Source organism: Ruditapes philippinarum, unplaced genomic scaffold, assembly GCF_026571515.1.
Source record: "Ruditapes philippinarum isolate M1 unplaced genomic scaffold, ASM2657151v2 ctg2281_1_1_1_1, whole genome shotgun sequence".
NCBI classification, from domain to species: Eukaryota; Metazoa; Mollusca; class Bivalvia; order Venerida; family Veneridae; genus Ruditapes; species Ruditapes philippinarum.
In genome coordinates, this window is record NW_026863416.1 from 170,797 (window position 1) to 191,726 (window position 20,930).

Genomic DNA, 20,930 nt, shown 5'->3' on the forward strand with positions numbered 1-20,930 from the left:
GCGGAAATCTCCCGGAAATATTGTTTGGGTTAGGGCTTTGGTGCTCAATTTGTGCAAAGATGACCCTCCAAAGTTGTACCAAAACGAATTTGTAACGGAATCTGACAAATAATTTCTAAACGGTTGGCTCTAGAATGTGTTGTTTTCAATGCAATTTATATACCAAAAGAACAAATCGCCGGTCCCAAAAATGACCATGCCACGCGGATATCACCCGGACATATTGTTTCGGTAAGGACTTTGGTCGTCATTTTGTGCAAAGAAGACCATCCAAAGATGTACAAAAACGAATCTGCAGCGGAATCAGCCAAATGGTGTTTAAACGGTAGACTGTAGAACATGGTGAATTTTTAACAAAATGTATTAGACTTTAAAAACTTACAGAACTAATCGCAGGTCAAAAAAGGGACCATTTTATGCGGCCTCTTGCTATCATCGGCCGTTTATATTGCTGTGAACAGTATCCTCTAAACGATCACAATCCTAAATGGGACAATAATTTTCAGTCCTGTTATGTTTAAAATCTAAGTGGAGTGCCTTTAAATAGATACCAATAATCTTAGCAAAATAAAAATGTACATGACTAAGGAGTAAATACAGGATTAGTTACAATATATTTAGAAAAAAAAATTTTTTTCGTCTTGTGCTTTGAAGTGGAATTTAGACAGATTTATTTCTTTGTATTACATTAAAAGCAAGATGAAGTTTACATTCATATATATCAGCAATTGATCCCCATGACACATGACATTAAACGTATTTGTTCAGAGTATATTGTGATGTGTATTGAACATAGTTTTAAAATTTATATCTTTTTTTAGACTCGTCAGGAAATATTAGGTTTAGCAATCAGAATTAAGCTTTAAACACTCCTAATGAATGAAACATAACAACTTTGTTTAAGCTTCCTACAAACAGTAAAGTAAGCAACAAGTGAACCGACAAAACGGGCATCCCGCTTGAGATCAGTTCCGCAAAAAAGCTAAATGATGAATTTTTAGACTTTTGTATATTATTGTTGGAAATCAAATTAAGCTTAGAAATACTTTTAGGAATTAAATAAGACATAATTAACGTAACTAGCCTTTATAATTATAATTATCACGACGAAATTTAACAAGGGTAAAATAAAAACTAAATAAGCATCTTCTATAATAGTAACAGAACACTCGTTAAGAAACTTAAAATATTAAAAGAATTTAGGAGTCATTTACTGTATCATAAAAATTTAATTACTCTGTAATGTTTACATACGTGTATGCTTAACAAATTAACAAACGCATCGTTAAATATATGTTTATCAATTCTACACACGTTGTAAGAATTATTCATGAATATTTTATTATCTTGGCTTTTTTAAATGTCCATTTCTGATGTTCGACCTGATACAAAAAATGTGTGAACAAAAAGACATTGAGATAAATCACGGTTTATTTAGTATCAAACTTTCTGGAAAAGAGCGTCTGCTTACGTCATCAAGGATTTAACACTTTATGACCCTTCAGAAATTCAATAATGTTAACAGATGTATATTTATTAAAACATGTATGCCCCTTGCATACATTAAAATCATATTTGACAATTATTTCAGGTTTTAAGTTAAAAAGCTAACGATTAGTGGCACGTCTTTTTATTTAATTATGAACAAGTATATACTTGCAAGACCGGCAAGATTCAGTCACTTTTATTGTACTTTTACAGACATGATTAACATACAGCATAGATAGTCATTAAATGTTTGTAGTCTGTGTTCATTAATATTTGTTGAATGAACTATGGTAATGTTCAAAAATCGTTTGTGTCAATATACTGTCAGTTGTACAAATCCTTTACCTAGTATAGGGACACAGGAATAAAATTGCACTCTAAATCTGAGAACACAAGTGTATGCCATTGATTAGACAAGGGTGTTACTTTACCTGTAACTGTGCCCATAAGCCAATGCCATTAAAATTAATACGGAGCACATACTGACCAAGGGCAATATCCCTTCCAATTTAACTAAACTGTAGCTCATTCAATGTAAAGTCATTGATCGGACAAGTATTTTCACAATGCGTCACGTTGATCTTGACTTAATGACCTCAAAATAAATTGGATTCATTTTTAACCATGTGCTATGTACTAACCAAAAACGGCTCCTTTCATCTTAAATCACTGGTTGGGCAAAGATAAAAGGACAGATTATTCTGTTCCAAACTTCTGAATTTTGAGCATAAAAAGCAAAAAGCTAAAAATGCTTTGTAAGGAAGGTCAATAAGCCGTGCAATAAATGTACATTAGCCTAGAATATTTGAGACGTGATGCTGATTTGTTTGTTTGTATGTGATTTTTAATATTGAGTGTTTTTGATCCATTATATATAACGCACTATATAAAAATGTGTCATTTTTTTTACTCATTATCCTTTCCTTGAAAAGGTATGTCAGCATGTATTGTAGACAATTTATTCAGGTAAATACTTACATTTGTTAACAAATGGAAGACGGTTGTGACATGTGCAAAGTGTCCCAATTGCATTCATTAAGACTAAACACGAATATATGTAAAACATTTTTATTTTAATATAACTGTATTTTGCATAATAAAATATAAGCAGCATAATTCAATAAATGACTATTTTAAGCAAGAAAAGAAAAGAAGACATTTTACTTAATATGACTTAATATTATTAAGCACTAACTCTTAAAAAATAAGTTCCAATTTGATTTGAATTCGATCTTTTAAACGTAGACATTTAAATACTTTTATTTAGACAATTATATCTTTTTTCGACAGGTTAAATAAAAAAAATATTACACTTCTAACATTCCATCATTTGGAATGTATAACACTCTAATAATCTGTTTTTGAAATAAATGACAATTGTACATCTTTTACACTTTGAATGGTAAGATCTAATTTAAAAGTGCAAACAATTATTCATTTAACAAAAACAACATTCTATAATGCCCTGCAAAACATGATTCTTTACTAACTGCTGCTACATTGACATTAATGTGTACCTTGAGTGTTCATTTTCCTTATTTTACAAGGCATGATCTCAGATCAAATAAAGACTGTCTGGCGTTTCCTCTTATTGTTGTGTCTAGTCCTGCAATTAATAATTTTACTTGGCTATGCAACCTGTAACGTTTCTTCAGACAAATTAACATAATGAATAGCCATAACCATTGTTTTGGTCATTCAAATATATGTAAGTAATTAAGTTATGCATGGTTTAAGTAAAATTGAATATGTTTATCTATTTTCTTTCAGTTTTTGAAGGAAGAACAGGTTATGCCATCGGAAATTAAAAAAGAATACAAAACGATAAGAGCAAATAGTTTAATTAATTAATGAATATTGACAAAACTGATTACCTCGGTATGTAGGTAATATATCACATGATGCTAATTCATTTTTATTACTGAATTCAAAGAATACATGCTTTTCATCTTAGTTTAGGAAATATGATTATCTGATTCCGTACTGGCCTAAAATATAGAGTCATTAAACGATACGATAAACAATCTAAAATAATGAAGAAAGTTATTTTTTCTATAAGCATCATTGACCATGTCTGTATGTGCAATCTTGTCTAACAACTTGTTTATGTCGATGGAAGCAAGGTCATTTAGGCATCATTCATTTTTAGTGCGATATTCTGCAATTTTCTGTGAAGCAATATCCTGTTTGTTCGACAAAACGCAATTGTTTATTGACCGGAAGCAAGTACAGCATGATATCGTGTTTTCTCCTGAAATGTTACTGGAATTGAATTAGACATGTTCTTGGACAAGTAACTGTGCAGCTGTAATTTTTGTGTTAAGGACAAATGTATAAATCAATTACCCTTGTATACGGATATCATTAAATCATATTGTTTACTAATTACTACACTTTAAGGCAATACTTTTCTCCAGGGTATGAATAAGTTTCATCGATTTCAATGTCTTAAAGTATTTACATGTTTATTTCCGTTTTGCATAATGGTAGTTTGCAAAAAGTAATTTATACATCATTCAGAAAGGGAGAGGTGGCCTTATGGTAACGTTCTCTACCTCCACACTTAGGTATCGTGGGTTGGAGCTCTACTCGGATCACGATCATGATTCCTCATATGAAACAAGTACTTGTCGGTTTCAGGAAGCGGGTTCAAAAATGATTAATTTAAGTTGCAAGAACTTATTTCGAGCTTTAAGTACAGTAAATATGATAAAACTAAACTAAGCGTGCTGTGTAGTTTATATGATATGTTTTAAAACTATAAAAATATGTTTTCCTTTTTTTACGATGAAAAGATATTCGATTATGGGGCATTATGTGCCTTTAAACATGTTTATCATATTTTGTAGGCTGTGACTGATCTTCTTATATACTGCAAATAGATAGGACGATTGTTTTGTATTTTATCGCAGCCAGGGACATGACCATTGTTTTATATTGTATCCCAACCATATACAGGACGATTGATTTATATTTCATCACAGCCAGACCAATCCTATATTCCTATATACTAATTATTTTAAATAAGGTATGTCAGGCCAAACTGTGTAGACATGATTAATATTTTAGTAACAAATACAGTGCCGATATTAGGTAAACTTGTTTTTCCTTAGTGTTTTTATCTATATGTATTTTATTTCTAATATATATATATAATTTTATTGCATATGGTGATGTTTCTAATATTTAAGTAACAATTACAGTGCCGATATAAGGTAAACTTGTGTTTCCTTAGTGTTCTTTTCTACATGATCGACTGTTTTCTATTTCTAATAGACATAATTTTATTGCATATAGTGATGTTTCGTAAACAAACGTTTTCAAACACAGGGAGCGAATTAAGATAGAAACAACATTTTTCATTCTTACTCATCCTATTGCACCTGTTCAATATCAGAACTAAATACCGCCAAAACCCAGGGAAGTTAAGCACATTTAAAAAAACGCAGCAGAAACTTCAAAAATGTGATTTGGGTATTATTAGATAATTAGTAGCAATTTGTATGGAGCGGAACATGTTTTATTCATACATGTATCGCTTACTATATATATTACACATTTACACAAACAAACCGGCAAACAAATAATTAATTTTCACAAGTATTTTTATCCATGAGAGATTTTATTAATTTGCCGTTAAGTGTAATGGCATGTTTGCATTTTTTACGTAAAGTTTTACGTAAAAAAATCACAAATAATCGAAGTGTGTCACAGTCATCATATGAATAGATAGAAAAAAGAATACATAAAGAATGTTACACTACATAATAATATATCATTTGAAACAGACTAAATCATCATTGAAATTGTAGACAGGTATTTGTTAGTGATACCATTCTCGATAACACAATAGGATTTTGTTCAGTCATTTACTACAAGGACATGTTCGAGTTAAAGACAATGGTCACACATATCAAAGGAATTCGTGTCGACAAATGTAATCATCGTTTGCGTCCGTCATGTTGACGCTGAATAAGATTTTAAAAAAGTGGGTCAAAGACAGAAAAGGCCGGGTTTCATTTGTATAAAAATATCTTGAGGCTGTAATGTTAAGATAAAAATTTACCACTGAGCATTAATGTTGAAATTAAACTCAGTCGGTAAACAGGAAGTGGATGAGCAAGTGTATAAGAAGTGTACTGGGAAAGCACCATTGACTTAAAGTGCAAACAAATAAAACTTGTTAATATTTCGATGTAAAAGTCATTTAAGCTATCAATCTAAGTTATCTGGGTAAACTGTTAATCATTTAGTAGAAGCAATATCTCACATACATTGAAGTGTTTGGTAAACAGAGCAATATTGCTTATTGACCTAAACAGGAAACAAATGAAGCAGAATAAGCCTTTTTTCACACCAGCTTATTGCTGAACCTTATATGAGACGAATTCACCTAAAATAAATTGTTGGTATAATTTATGTATAGAACAAATTACCGTCTGGGTATATATAATTAGATGACCTTGTTTAATGACGGATGTACTTTAATCATTAGTGTACTTTAACACACACACACGTCGTTATACAATTTGAGCTGGAGATGTGTTCTTCTAATGGAAAAAAAAAATCATTAAAAAAATCTGGTTTAACTTTGAATTACATGCCAAAACAGAACAAAATGTATTTCAAAATGTGAAGATATACAGTGCGTCAAATAAACAAAAGAAACAGATTTCCTTTTTAGATCATCACCGGGTTGGTCTGTAAATACTATGCAGATTATGCAAATACTATGCTGACATTGTCATCGTATGAACTCTCCACAAAATAATTATAGCTTACGATTCATTCAAATTTGTGTATGTTGTTTGTCATTATATGATAATTGTGTCTCTTAATTAATATGTAAAACAACTCTTTGGCATCGAGACTAATTTTATTAGTTATCTGCTGAAGACACTTAATGTTTAACATTGCATGCCAAATCCTCTGATTGACCTTTTCGAAAAGGTGAAATCTCGGGTCTCGCGAGACCGCCGTATAACGCGAGATGACGAGCTCTGGGGAATCGGTGCACTGAGATGGAAAACCATGTAAACAAATAAAGTTTACCACCAAAACGCTGATTTAAGGCATTTCATTAAGTTGTAAGTTAATTGGACTTATATTTTATCATAATTGCTAAGAATTTTGGAACAGTATGAGAATGCATTCGTAAATTAGAGGTAAAACTGTCTCCAATTTCACGTAAAAAGTGGGTGGGGTAATGTAAACAAAAATCAGTTGACTTACCATAAATTATCACCGATTTTATTTTAAAGGTAGGAAACAATGTATAATAACTGACTTAATTTTTGGTTAATATTTATCTTACTGCATTGTTCATTAATTAGGTTTATTAAATTCAAAAAAGTGTGATAAATATGGTAAACAATAGGCCTACCGTGGGTGTTATTTGTAACTGTTAATAATACATTTGTCACTCAAATTATACTAACTAACTAATTTATTTAACTTAATTTGCAGGTACTATGGGTTGTGATGATTATTGCTGTGTGCCTTTGTGCAACCATAAGAGAAGCCGTGATAGTCCATGTCAAACTTTCTACACAATACCCACAGAACCTAAGTGGCTATATGAACAGTGGCAAGCACGCATTAAAAGGTATTACAAAGATGAAACGGGCAAACTCAGAAAGTGGGAAGCAACAGATAACCATCGTATTTGTGACTGCCATTTTACGGAGGAGGAAAAATCTACAATTTTACATCCTAAATGTCGTAAGCCTGGAAGAAAACTTGTTTTGCCATCAATATTTCCTAACAGATTGACAAGCACAAAAAAGCAGAGAACCACCTCAAAGGCGACCAACAGAGAATATACTCCTCCCATGTCAAAAAGTAAACCAAGAAAACTGTATTTTGTAAGTAGTTCATCTTCTTCATTTTAATTTTTGTTTTTTTAAATACACTCTAAACTTTGTATAACTTTTAGTTTAAGAAATCTGAAATAAATATAAGACAAAATTATGCAAAATATAACCCGACACACAAGTAATTGCTACATAAGGTCACAGTTCACATCACATTCATACATAATCATATGACTCAATTTTTTTAATTTTAACTTTTGCTTTTTAAATGATGGAACATATTCAAAATGTTAGCTTTAATTTTTCCAGGCAACTCAGATCATATTTAAATGTTAGATCTAATTTTTTTCAGGCAACTCCATTACGGTGCGAAAATAATGACTTGAGCGACATTCCAACAGATGAACAATTAAGAGTTGATGAGGTTGAAAATGAAGACTTCGAGATACTAGTAAGTTGACCGGTTGGGCAATTTCACTTATTAACTTATCATAGTAAAATTAACAAATATATATATTTTAGCAAGACGTCTCACATAAGTGGCAGTGTGGCTGAGTGGTTAGCATGTCTGACTAGTAATCTAATGCTTGCTAACCGCAAGGGTTCAAACCCTGTTGGGGACAAGCCATTGTTTTAGTATTTTTTTGTAAGATAATTATGTACACACCTTTAATTTACATTCTATTCTTTAAATTGTTTATGATAAAGTTTTCCCTTCATGTACCTTTAAAAGAACAAGGTCAATATAAAGTGTTTATGAAAAAGTATCCATTTCATGAACCTTTCAAAGACTAAAATAAATTACACAACGTTGTAATAGAATATTTAACTCATTATATTAATAATATCTTTTCATTGACAGAGTCATTTAAGAGAAAGCGAAGAGGAAGAAAGCGTAGAGCAGGAGATGTGGGTTCCTCATGGCCATGATTATGTGTATATATCATATAAGTTAAACTGCAAGTTATTTATTTTTATAGTAAGTGGTTACTTTGTTCATAATATGTGGTGACCTGATATGTAAGTTGTACTGAAAGTTATTTCTTTTTAAAGATAATAGTCTATTTGTAATGGTGTTCACACTAAGTGCTGACGTGATATCATGGCTGTGATATCATATGAGCCGCGTCATGACAAAACCAACATAGTGCGTTTGCGACCAGCATGGATCCAGACCAACCTGCGCATCGCGCAGTCTGATCAGAATCCATGCTGTTCGCTATCAGTTTTCCCTACTTACTATAGGGATTGTAAGCCAACAGCATGGATCCTGATCAACTGCATGGATGCGCAGGCTGGTCTGGATCCATGCTGGTCGCAAACCATTGTTGGGGTTTTGTCATGACGCGGCTCATAAGTTCTACTTCAAGCTATTTATTTTTATAGTTACTAAGTCAATTTGTGAGGTTGTTTCACAAAGATGTGCTGACCTGAATATCATTAAAGTTTTCTGCAAGTTGTTTTTGTAAATATTGTTCCATTTGTCATGTCTTTCACAATAGGTGCTTTCTAGTTGCTGTAGTGTGTAATTAACTATTAGGACATGAACACTTGAGTAACATGTACTTTTTAAGTTTTTTTTTGTATTTGTTATATCTGTTGTACTAGTTCTGTTGCATTTCTTTCTCAGGAAAATACTACTGATCTTTTGTTTTACTTATATTAATTGGATATTTTACACTCAAGTATCATATCAAGTTGTGACATTTACCATTATTTTTTATATACAACTGAAAGATTACTGTCAGAAATAATTTGCTTAAGGATGATAAATAATCTCGCATACATAGTTAGATGATTGATTCTCATTTTGTGATATATTCTTAATGCTCGATTTAAATCCTGTTTATTGTGATACTGAGATGAAATAAAAAGTATTTTCAACAGTTTCCTGTGTTTTTTTCAATAATTAAACCCAGTCCACATTTAAGAACTCTTTGGTTTATCACTTAAAATGAACACCTAGTATACATCTCAAAGCTGTTAAAGGATGACCTACTTAAAGGGACTCCCTGAGGTTTTTTGACATGACAAAACTGGAAATAATTTTTCGATATAAATGCTCAGTTTGATGTTAGGTCTAGATCAGTAACTTGTGTGCAATTTTAGATCAATTCGCTGTTGTGGTTTATCTAGGATAATACTTCAAATTGTGAAAAATGACCAAATGGAAAAGCGTTGAAACGCTTTTGAGTGAAAATCGTTTCATAAATAGCACAAAAATACGCTTTTGAGTTCATTTTTAGTATATTTCTGAATTATTTTTGCATATCTTCCTGTATTACGTGCCCCAGCTGATCTGTGTAACAAAATAAATTTTATGATTTTATAATTTTGAACCTCAGTGGAGTTCCTTAAGGTAATGCAAACCATTAGGATTAAACTCTTGGGAAATATAATTTGTTTTTGATTCCAGTGAGTCGATTCCATCGAGTTCGTGTAATCAGCCATATTTCTGTACTCATTATTGGTAATATCAATCATCACTTATTCATCACCAATCACAAAAATTACTACAAGTGCTTATGTTCTTAAGAAATAAAGAGAAAAACATTCATTTAACTAATATGTTTAATAACTTTATTTTAAAACACAAAAGGAATTAATAAATAAATATTTAGTATATTTCTTTATCATCATTTATACATTGCCCCACTTTATAGGCAATACTTGATCTACATGTTAACAGAATTTCTGATAATGCCTCTGAGTTTTTCTTCAATTAAATGTTAAAGCTGGATCAATACCACACAGTTTACACTTTTTGAAAATCACTTTACACTTAGTTTATCTTATTATTGAAATCTCAAAAGTTTATAAGAAGGATCAGGGACATAATAAAAAAATGTACCAAACTACAAAAACCACATTAAAGGTACAATTAGGCATTTATGGCTATCTCCCTTTTTTGGGTGAACAACTTACTACAAGCATTGCAGAAACTCTTGAAAAATTTCTTGAGAGATAACAAAAATACTTGTTCAGCTCCTTATATATCAAAACAAAATCTCTTTTTTTTAGTTTCACTAATTTCTCAGCATGGAAGATTTAGTTTTGCTTCTATTTCAACCATACGTTGCCATTTATATTAAAATTCTATTTCACAGTTTTTCATACAATCTGAACAAAACCATTCTGGTTCAACATCAAAATTGTCTGTATCTGGTGTATATTGGACACAAATCCAGTGAAACCATTTTCCACATCCACAAAAACACTCGCAGTAAATACTTGCTTCAGTGTCGTCATTGACCTCCTCAATTATTTTGTCATTACATTTGCCACAGAAGTAGTTTCCACTCAGCTTACTAATTTCTTTCTGTACTTCGTTTCTGGCACTTTTCTGATTTAAACTATATTGACCAAACAGAGCACTACCAGACTCATATTGGTTGGCAGTCATTACTGGTAGCACAAACTGTTCAAAAAAATACTGTAAGTTGGATTCAAGCTGTTTCCAGTACAATTCATTGTATTCTATTGTTATCACATGGATTTTCCTTTCATCAAAAATAAACTAAATCACTTAATGGGTATGCCTGATACTCCCATCTGACCTTGTATTTGGCTGTAATATGCGTGGGGTTCTTTGAGGGTCAAACTGTGTTCCTTTCTTAGAGATGAAGTCAAGATTTTCAACGGAAGTGCCTTTACTTACACAATTGTAGGGACTTTTAATTTCTACTAGCCTTTGCCCATGACAGTCACATCTGAAAATTCTATCTGGAGAGGCACCAATCTGTGTTCTGGCGTTTCCCTTTTCATTGTGGCTTACACTTAAATCAGGCACCAGAATTTTTGGAAATATGGTAACACCTTGTTGATAATTATTCTACCAGGCTGATCAAATCTGAAAACAGTGAAATACATGATGTATATAAAACAAATCAACTGTTTACATTGATTAGTTCAATATGAAACTGTAGAAAATCAGCTCTTTCATTTTCAAGTAAACAGGTAAATGGTGAAGGTGTAACGGCTGGGAAAAGGTATCTATTTATCACACTGTTTATTTAAGGTGAGCTATTCAAGGAAAAGGCATTCAATTTAATAAGAAAAAAAAGAAAATGAATATATTTTATTTTTTATTAATTATGAGACATTGTGTATTTATATACTTTTTTCGAGTGACTTTCTTAGACCTGTTCACTCTTCTGTTCAGTTAAAAAATCTTAACCCACTTTTTAAGTTAGTTTCGATGTCATTGATCAGCTGATCAAATAAAAATATTTGTTGACCATGCTTCCATAAAGTTCATTATTCAAATTAAACATAACAGCATGTTTAAAGCATAATTACTAATTTAGTAAACAACAAATTCATCAACTCTAAGCTATTGTTTACTTTCCATCTTACCCCTACCCCACCCACTGTTTAAAAAGTACCGCTAATTCAGAGACTAACTACATAAATAATATACATTATGGTAAGGTGACAATCAGGGCCTAGAAAATGATGAACCTGGACAGTCATTGCAACAATTAATGTTATATACCAAAATATCCATTAATGTCTGTACTATATGAAACCACCGGCATAAATTGGCAAAAATGATGGCGATCAAAGAAATCCAAGATGGCCGCCAAGATGGCCGCCATCATGGAAAAATTTTCAAGAAATATTCTTTAAGCTATACTTTTATTGCAAATTTTGAATTGTAATAAATTGTATCAGCCCTTTAGCATTTTATTAAAGGAGCTTCCATAATTTTAAACTTATTTTGCTAGTTTCTGAATCAACGCAGCGTCAAATTTAAGAATAAAGTGAAAAATCATAGAAGATACAGTTAAAAAAATGTATATATTGGCACCAATCTTATTTATTTTTTAATTAAGATAGATGCTTGATTTTTTTTTACATTTTTTAAATAAATCTTTATCTTATTTCAAAACCTATGAAAACCATTATATAAGTTCAAACATGTACATGCATTTAAGAGTGTAGAAACAAGTAGTAACATTATTTGGTAACTAACTTCTTTTATTTTGCATAAACATTGATACATTTGCTTACATAAATGTAAAAATTCAGCAAAACCAAAACAAATATAGTGGTTCAATTTGATAAAATTTAAAGGGTTTTCAATGTCATTTTTTACAGTACATTTCCATGCGTATATGACACAGTGATTTAAAAAATATATTGTTATTTATGCCAAACCACAGTCAATGTAACATTTAGTGTATTTTTTTCAATTTCACTATGGACAACAATCATCACGATTATCATTTGTCTCAAAATTTGCCGACATGGTAAATGGTTTTGCCCTTGTAGAACCCCTTTGCAAGACCAGACTGTTATGGTACACGTCTGTGCATTGCCTAAACAAACACGATCATCGCTGCAAAGGTTAGAACAAGTATATACATGGTCACTCAAAATTTCCGGTACGGCTGAAGGTTGTGTCAAAAGCTGTGGATTGTACATTCCTAACTTTATCCGAAGATGATGAAGTGGAGGAATTATTGTTTTCTAAGATGAACGCCATACAAATAACTGAAGTATACATCGCAGTAAATGAAGTATAAAGCTATCATTTGTTGAAGGTCATTTCCTTGATATGACCCCCTTTTTGCAACGAACCCGGGATGATATACTGTACAAGAGACCAACAAACTTAAAATGCAGCAGTGTTTGCATGAATTAGAAGTACCAGATCTTTCCCTAGGTCAGATTTTTAAGATCATTAACAGACTTCCTCTTTCCTATGCTACGGAATGATGACAGGCATCACAAACTTAGATAAAAGATAAAACACAGAAAGTATGATACTTCTTTGTTGTGGAGGCAGAACACTGAATGTATTTACTGTATGTACCGGAATATATCTTGTCAGGTCTCTGAGCATACCTTTACTACCAGTTAAGAAATACTTTCCATATTAAGCTCTGAGAAATGATTTTATAAGAAGTACAATTAAAATATGTATAAGGACTAAAAACAACAGGCTTGCTGTACACCTAATGAGGTAGCGACAGCAACATGCAGAATAATCCTGCTATTAGATTCTTCATGATTTGAATCTAATATTGGAACTTCTCCACACATGAAAGAGTCATTTATAAAACTGTTCATCTAATTCTCATGCTGTATAATTAGTGGTTCTCTTATGAGGACAAGTTACTCATGACCGTTTTCAGTGAGATATCAAGTAGAGAATTTTGTGGGTGGATTTTGTCCCCCGCCTTTTCGAAGAAAAAAGGGGGATATAGAAACAGGCTACGTCCGTCTGTTCGTCCGTCACACTTTCGTGTCCGATCCATAACTTTGTCATTTATCAAAGGAATTTAACATAGCTTGGCACAAATGATTTTTATAAGACCCCTATCTCCAGGGTCAAGGTCACACTTGCTCATTCAAGGTCTATTTGAAGGTAAATGTCGTGTCCGGTCAATAACTTTCTTATCTTTGAAGGGATTTTGTCAATACTTGCCACAATTGTTCACAATAATGTTTCGATGTGTTATGCACAAAAAACAGTCACCTACCTCCAAGGTTACGGTCACACTTATAGGTAAAAAAATAACGGAGTCTGGTATATTTCTTCATAGATCAACGGATTTTAAAGATACTTCGCACTAATAGTCACAATGATAAGATGATATGTCATGCGTAACACCTGTGTCAGGCGCAAAACAAAAGGTCCCTACCTCTCAGGTCACACTTAAAGGTCAAAGATTAACATAGTCTGTGATAGGGTACATTTTGTGTCCCATCTATAACTACTTCATAGTTCAAGGGATTTTGAAAATACTTTGCACAAATAGTTACAATAATAAGAAGATTTGTCATGCACAACAGCTGCATCCCTACCTCCAAGGTCGAGGTCACACTTAGAGGTCAAAGCTGATCATGATAGATTTTTAAATTCTTTGTTTCATTTTATTTCTTTAAAAAATTATTGTTGCATCTGCAGATCTGGTATTGATCATACTGAAAATTACCTCAATTTTTATGCCTCAATTTTTTGAAATAGCACAATTTTATGCTTCCTGAGGCAGGGAACATTGGTAACTCTGTTGCAAATTCTTGTTTCTTTTGGATATTTGGCTGAATTACAACAATTTCACCTCGGTTTATGGGTGTTTGTTTTTAAGGCTTTCTAAAATAGATCTGACAATAACTCAGTTATGTGCAGTGCACTTTGACTATGTGACAAAATGTCTACAATTTATCAGAATGATAAAGCCTACATCTGGTATGTTGTTTTTATCCTTGACTGAGGCTGCAGCAGCTGAACAACGGCCATACTGCAGTAGCATCAAAAATAAAACAGTCGGCTATACACGAATCATGTGCATTAGTATTAGCATACTTAGCAATTAATGGCCTTGCAAGAAACCAGTGAGAGAGAGCACAGTCATTATGGGTTAGACCTTTAATGCTTCCAGAGGATTCCAGTGCTTTATTTTCCGTGACTTCAAGGATATAGTCAAACTGTACAGAATGAAAACACCCATTACTTAGTTTAGCAACAAACTTGCCTTCTTAACTCAACTGTAAATCTGTAATTCTCTTACAGCAAATATGCCTGAATCTTGAATATATTGTTCTAACGGAAGAAAACAAGAAGGGCAAAAGTATTGATGTTGCATACTTCCTTGCCATACCCCATGCATGTTAAATTGGTAAGGAAACCCGTCACAAGTAATCTAAGACAGTGATTAAAGTACTCCGTACATAAACAATTTTTTCAGAACATGACAAAAAATATAATTTTCCAAATTTGATAATAATAATTACTTGGTTACCCGTAATGAAATGATGAAGGGTCTTTTTAACATATAAAAGACTATATCATACGTTTAGTGTACCCGTGTTCAGCGTATGCTCCATTTTATTGGGGGGGGGGGGGGGGCATGCAATATAACTGCTAAAATATAGAAAAGAGGTCAAGATAGAAAAGAGTTGATAAACTTAACATTTCTTTTCATAAATTATGCATTCTAAAATGATCCAAAAGAATTCATATCTTTGAAAATTAAATAAACTTTTCTTTATTTAACTGGAAAAAATATATTTGCCATGAAAATACCAACGTGCGTTTTATTTTTATATTCTATCATGTTCTACGAAAGAAAAACAACGTTAACAGTCGATTATAGCAATGAATATCAAATGTGAGCTTCCATTCATATCCAAAAATCTTCATTTGGTAGAATAACATAAAATTCCTGCAGAACAATTATTGTTAACCCACTGCTAAAAGCAAACTTTCTTGCGAAACTTCTATTTTATCAACAAATCTTTATAAGAAAATACAAATCATGCATGAAAATTTGTTTTAAATGATATGTTTATCTTTGTACAGTCCTTACAGTGACTTGAATATGTTATAAATATTAAAAATGTATCCAATTATATGCAAAATTTTAGCCATGTAAAGTTAAGGGTGAAGTTCAGTATCAAAAGCGGCCATCTTGGCGGCCATCTTGGATTTCTCTGAATGCCATCATTTATGCCAATTTATGCTGGTGGTCTCATAAACTACAAGCATTAACGAACATTTTGGTATATAACATTGCTTGTTGCAATCACTGTCCCACCTACCCTATTTTTTATGAGACTTTTCATGTCATAGTCACTCTACCATTATTGACCCTATAACGAATTATTGGCATTTAACTTACATATTTCCAGTTAAGCTGACAATGTTTTACAGTCTTAATTCGTATTTTTATCGTTTATATCGCAGAATCATCAAGCATTCCCTCTATAGGCATATAGCGTCAATGATGGCGTCGATTCCCCAGAGCTCGAAATCTCGGGAAGCGCGAGAGCGAGAGTTCAGGTTTTCGAATTCGTGAATTACTACTTGAAATACACAATGTTCACGAAAACACAAGTTTCCCCTTGTCTCATTGGCATACATTAAAGTGAAAAATGAGTTTGCTGTATTTATACTGTAAGGGTATATAGGTTTTGTCATCAGAATTCGCTTTGAGACCGGGGATGGGGTATTATTATTGTGGATACTTATTTGCTCATTTAATTTTTTTTATTCCAACGTACATTTATAACTCAAGTTACCGTTACATGATAACATGAAATTCGTCTAATAGCATATCAGTGTCACGGTTCAGAACTGTTCACTATATAGGGGAGAACATGTGTAAGCGGCCAGATAGCTCAGTCGGTAGAACCGCGGTACGGTATTCCGACGGTCCCGGGTTCGAGTCCCTATCAGGCTGCACATTTTTCTCACCCTGTGACATCAGGCTTTTTTATTTCTGTTTAACCACCGTAGGGAACGTGTTACAGTATCGCGTTTTCCGGTTACAGTTTAGAATTTTCAAGATGGAGGATTATTTATGGGAAGAGAGGTAGGTGATTTTTATTCAGGTCCATACTACAAGTAGTTTAGTTTCTAAAAGACGTTTTTGCGCTTTGCTTGTAAGGAACAGAATCCGGTATCTAGTCATATATTTATTCAGACCCTGCACCGCAGATTTATCTCTATATTATCTCATAAATATGCAGATTATGCAGTTTGAAAATTTGAATCGAGAGACCAACGCATTTTTCTCCAATTTCGACATTATTTAAGCTTGCCTAGATAAAGTAAATCTACAAAACGTTAGTCCTTTGCGTTTAGAAACGTTTATAAAAGTAAATGACCAGTTGAACCTATTTTCATGTTGGTAAAATGCGTTCGAAAAAATAAACAATGTTACAGTATAGAGCGAGGTTAATTTTGAAGGGTTACAGCATAGACCTAGCGACTTTGATCCAATTTTGTTACAGTTTATACCCAGATTTCAGTTACAGTTTAGATACTTGCAAAATTTCAAACAAAGTTCGTGTATACATTATTTTTATGAAATAACTCATACCTTTCTATTTAATACGTTCTTGTAAGGTTGTATTACTTTTTTCTTCAGCAGAAAAGTTATAGTTTGCTATTTTTTCTTACTTTAAGTTTCAGATTGAGACTTTTTGCAGAATAAGTAATGTCCTAAGTAAGGACTGTTTTCACGACAACAACTTTTATCGAATTGTATTGGGAGAAGAAAGAGTATTGCTTGATTTCATTACACATTATAATAATGCCTATTAGTAATAAAATAGAGAAAAAGGAATCCTTAACAGAAGTCCAACACGGAAAACATGAAACTGTTGCAGGCTCAGTTTGATTAAACCTGTTCATGGACATTAGTGGTAACTGCAAGCTACCGTCCACGCCTCCTAGCACCGGATTCAGCAGAATTCACATTAAACATGAACTGGTACACTTTAGATTTTTTAACATCTGTGGATGTGTTCATATGGCGGTTATCATGGAACCTTCAATGTGACACGTTATTGCCATTCTATGAAAAGTGGCATATTACCCCCAGGTTAAAAATTGCGTGTGTCCTTAACGAGAATACAATGAGTGAAACTAAATAAAATAAAATTTTGAGAGGGGATCGGAGGTTATGAAGCCTGCATACCATAGATAAGCTGTCAAAAGACACAATTAACAAGCAGGCAATACCCTAAGAATGATTAAACAGTATTTAAGTGAGCAATACTGCAACCTTAAATTTTATTTTAAGTTGGAATTTCCATCTACCATAATGTATTTAGGGTTTGTAACGTTTGGCTTTCTTGGATTTTAAGTTTCAACGACACTGAGGTCATGTGAAAACATTCCTGCTTTAGTGTAAAGAAAGACCCCAGATACCCTTTGTGAAACATTTCAGACACGAGTGGGCACCTGACTAGAATCACCGACCTTCCGTAAATTAGCTTGATAGATTCCTCACATACAAAGAATCCAAATGCATGATTGGATTTCAACTACAGCAGTAAATGAAAGATGATTTGAAGTCGACAGCCTTATCCCGCCGACTCTTGCACTATTATGTACCTCCATCACGGTCACTAGAGAAGATATTGGAATTCTCTGACCTTAATTTATACTCTATAACTTTCAAACTTGGTTCGAGATGAGAAGGGTCTTTAAATATTGCCATTTTTCAAAATCAGGGCTGTAATAGACAGAAACAACCGAAACCATTTGAACAACTTAATTGGTAGAAAGTCATGTAAATTTCATCACATTTAGTCAAGTAGTTATTGAGCAGATGAGATTGCACACACATGTGTACGACAGACGGACGAATAGCCGTCGGGCCAATAAGCTCACAGAGATTTAAAAGTTTATGTAACAGTTACACTTATACATTTTACCTAGTATCGAAGTCTGAACTGTAACCGAAATCTGGGTATAAACTGTAACAAAATCGGATAAAAATCGCTAGGTCTATGCTGTAACCCTGCACAAATCACATCGCTCTATACTGTAACATTGTTTATTTTTTGAAACGCATTTAACGAACAGGAAAATAGGTTCAACTGATCATTTACTTTTATAAACGTTTCCTAACATAAAGGACTAACGTTTTGCAGATTTACTTTTTCTTGGCATGCATAAATAATGTCGAAATTGGAGAAAAATGCGTTGGTCTCTCGATTCAAATTTTCAAACTGTCAAATATGCATATTTATGAGACAGTATAGCGATAAATCTGCGGTGCAGAGTTTAAATAAATATATGACTAGATACCGGATTCTGTTCCTTACAAGCAAAGCACAAAAACATCTTTTAGAAACTAAACTACTTGTAGTATGGACCTGAATAAAGATCACCTACCTCTCTTCCCATAAATAATCCCCCATCTTGAAAATTCTAAACTGTAACCGGAAAACGCGATACTGTAACACGTTCCCTACGGTGTTAACACTTGTAAGGAAGTGCATGGGAATATTATGACGCACATTTTACCGATAATATTCTATCAGACAATACAAAAACGTTAGGTAGTGATACATAAATATATGCCTAGCAGAACCCCTTTTATTATGTTTTAGATGGCTCATATGGTATGTACAATTGTGTTTTGTTATCCAATCCACGCATCAAAATTCCATTGTTATAGGAAATTGTAAGGCCTTTATATAACATTTAATGTTTGTTTATAATCGCTTATTAAATACTATGAATGAAAAATATAAAAAATAAGCTACACATATTTTTGCAGGTCGGAATTTATTTAACGCAAATAATGTGAGACTTTCCGATGTTGTACACTGATAGCTTATTAAAACGCACAATTGGAAGATCCAATTAAATCCTTAGGAATTAGTCAGTTAATGCACATTTTCTTTACGAGCTGACTCTTAATTTAACACTTAAAATCAAACCAAACCTTTTACATAATAAAGCTCAATTTAAAATTTCTCCGAAATCGTTATCCATTCTTGATATACACATGTACTTATATTTCCTTCACTCCAGACCATTTAATGCCGTGCCGTTAGAGTCTATCAACAGGTTTTAAATATTAGATTCATCACTATGCGTTCATTAAAGTTTAGCAAAATTGTACTAATTCAATTAACTTTGACAGAAATTCAAAGCAGGTATAATTCACATCTTATCTCTTTTTGCGCCATACACGTAAACCGAAGCTAATCTTATGAGGACGCCCAAAGTTAACACCCAATGTTTAGCATTGCATGTCAAGTCCTCCGATGAATTTAAATACATCATGTCAATAAAAAAACACAAGTTTCCCCTTGTCTCAATGCCCTTAATTAAAGTGAAAAATGAGCTTTCCATATGTCAAATGGGATTAATAGAGATTATGTAAAAATTGTTATTTATTTATCTATATTTGAGCCACGTCACGACAAAACCAACACAGTGCGTTTGCGACCAGCATGTATCCAGACCAGCCTGTGCATTCGCGCAGTCTGATCAGGATCCATGCTTTTCGCTTACCAACTCTATTACAAGTAGAGAAACTGATAGCGAACAGCATGGATCCTGATCAGACTGCGCGGATGCGCAGGCTGGTCTGGATCAATGCTGGTCGCAAACGCACAATGTTGGTTTCGTCGTGACGCGACTCATTTTAATTTGTTATTTTTCTGCTGATATTTTTTGTTGTTTGTTATTCTATATTATATATTTGAGGTCATATAACCATTATATTATAACATGGAATTCTTCTTATACCATTTCAGGTTTGTTTTTCTTTTTGATAAGTGTAAAGAAGTTTCTGGGAATGTCATAAGTTCTTATTGATAATTTTCTATCAGACAATAAAACATCTTTAGGGAATGATAAATATCTATTTACTAAAAAAATGAAGTGTTAAATTAAATTTGAAGTAAAAAAGTATAATATACAATAAATTGTATGTAATGTCCTTTGAGAATCAGAAAATGATCTAAACGTAGTCTCATACATTCTCAGCCGCTACTTCAAAGCAAAACGTTTTGAGTAAAAATTATAAATTGATAACTTATTGATACATATTACAGCATACATTTGAAATATTTAATGCGAATAGAATAAAGGTTCCTTCCATAGTGTACATACTTCATTATTGCATTGAACTATATTTAAAAAGTATGTGTTGCGAACTTTATGGTTCTCCATTTTATGCGAGGTTTTGTAATCAAACAGTTGATTATTCTATATCACAAAACTTCTTTCTTGGTGTCGATGATTTTTCACAACATTGTTTACCAAGATTTATTTCAATGGTATTTCGATATTACTTAAATCCACCATCAATTTAACAATCAAAGACATAAACAATATATGAATATTTGGTCAAAAGATTACTTATAAAA

At 32.6% G+C, this 20,930-nt stretch overlaps 1 protein-coding gene across 2 annotated transcripts; it reads left to right on the forward strand.

The window, feature by feature from the left end:
* The first annotated feature begins 6,425 nt into the window (after positions 1–6,425).
* LOC132722074 (uncharacterized) lies at positions 6,426–8,450 on the forward strand. Of its 2 annotated transcripts, XM_060706503.1 has the most exons (4): positions 6,426–6,575; positions 6,955–7,352; positions 7,654–7,752; positions 8,164–8,448. In XM_060706503.1, the coding sequence occupies exons 2-4, from the start codon at positions 6,960–6,962 to the stop codon at positions 8,311–8,313; spliced, it is 642 nt and encodes a 213-aa protein (XP_060562486.1). In that variant the 5' UTR covers positions 6,426–6,575; positions 6,955–6,959; the 3' UTR covers positions 8,314–8,448. The 2 variants fall into 2 exon arrangements, with proteins under 2 accessions (XP_060562486.1, XP_060562487.1); XM_060706504.1 differs by lacking the exon at positions 6,426–6,575 and having other exon boundaries at positions 6,583–7,352; positions 8,164–8,450.
* The last annotated feature ends 12,480 nt before the right edge of the window (positions 8,451–20,930 follow it).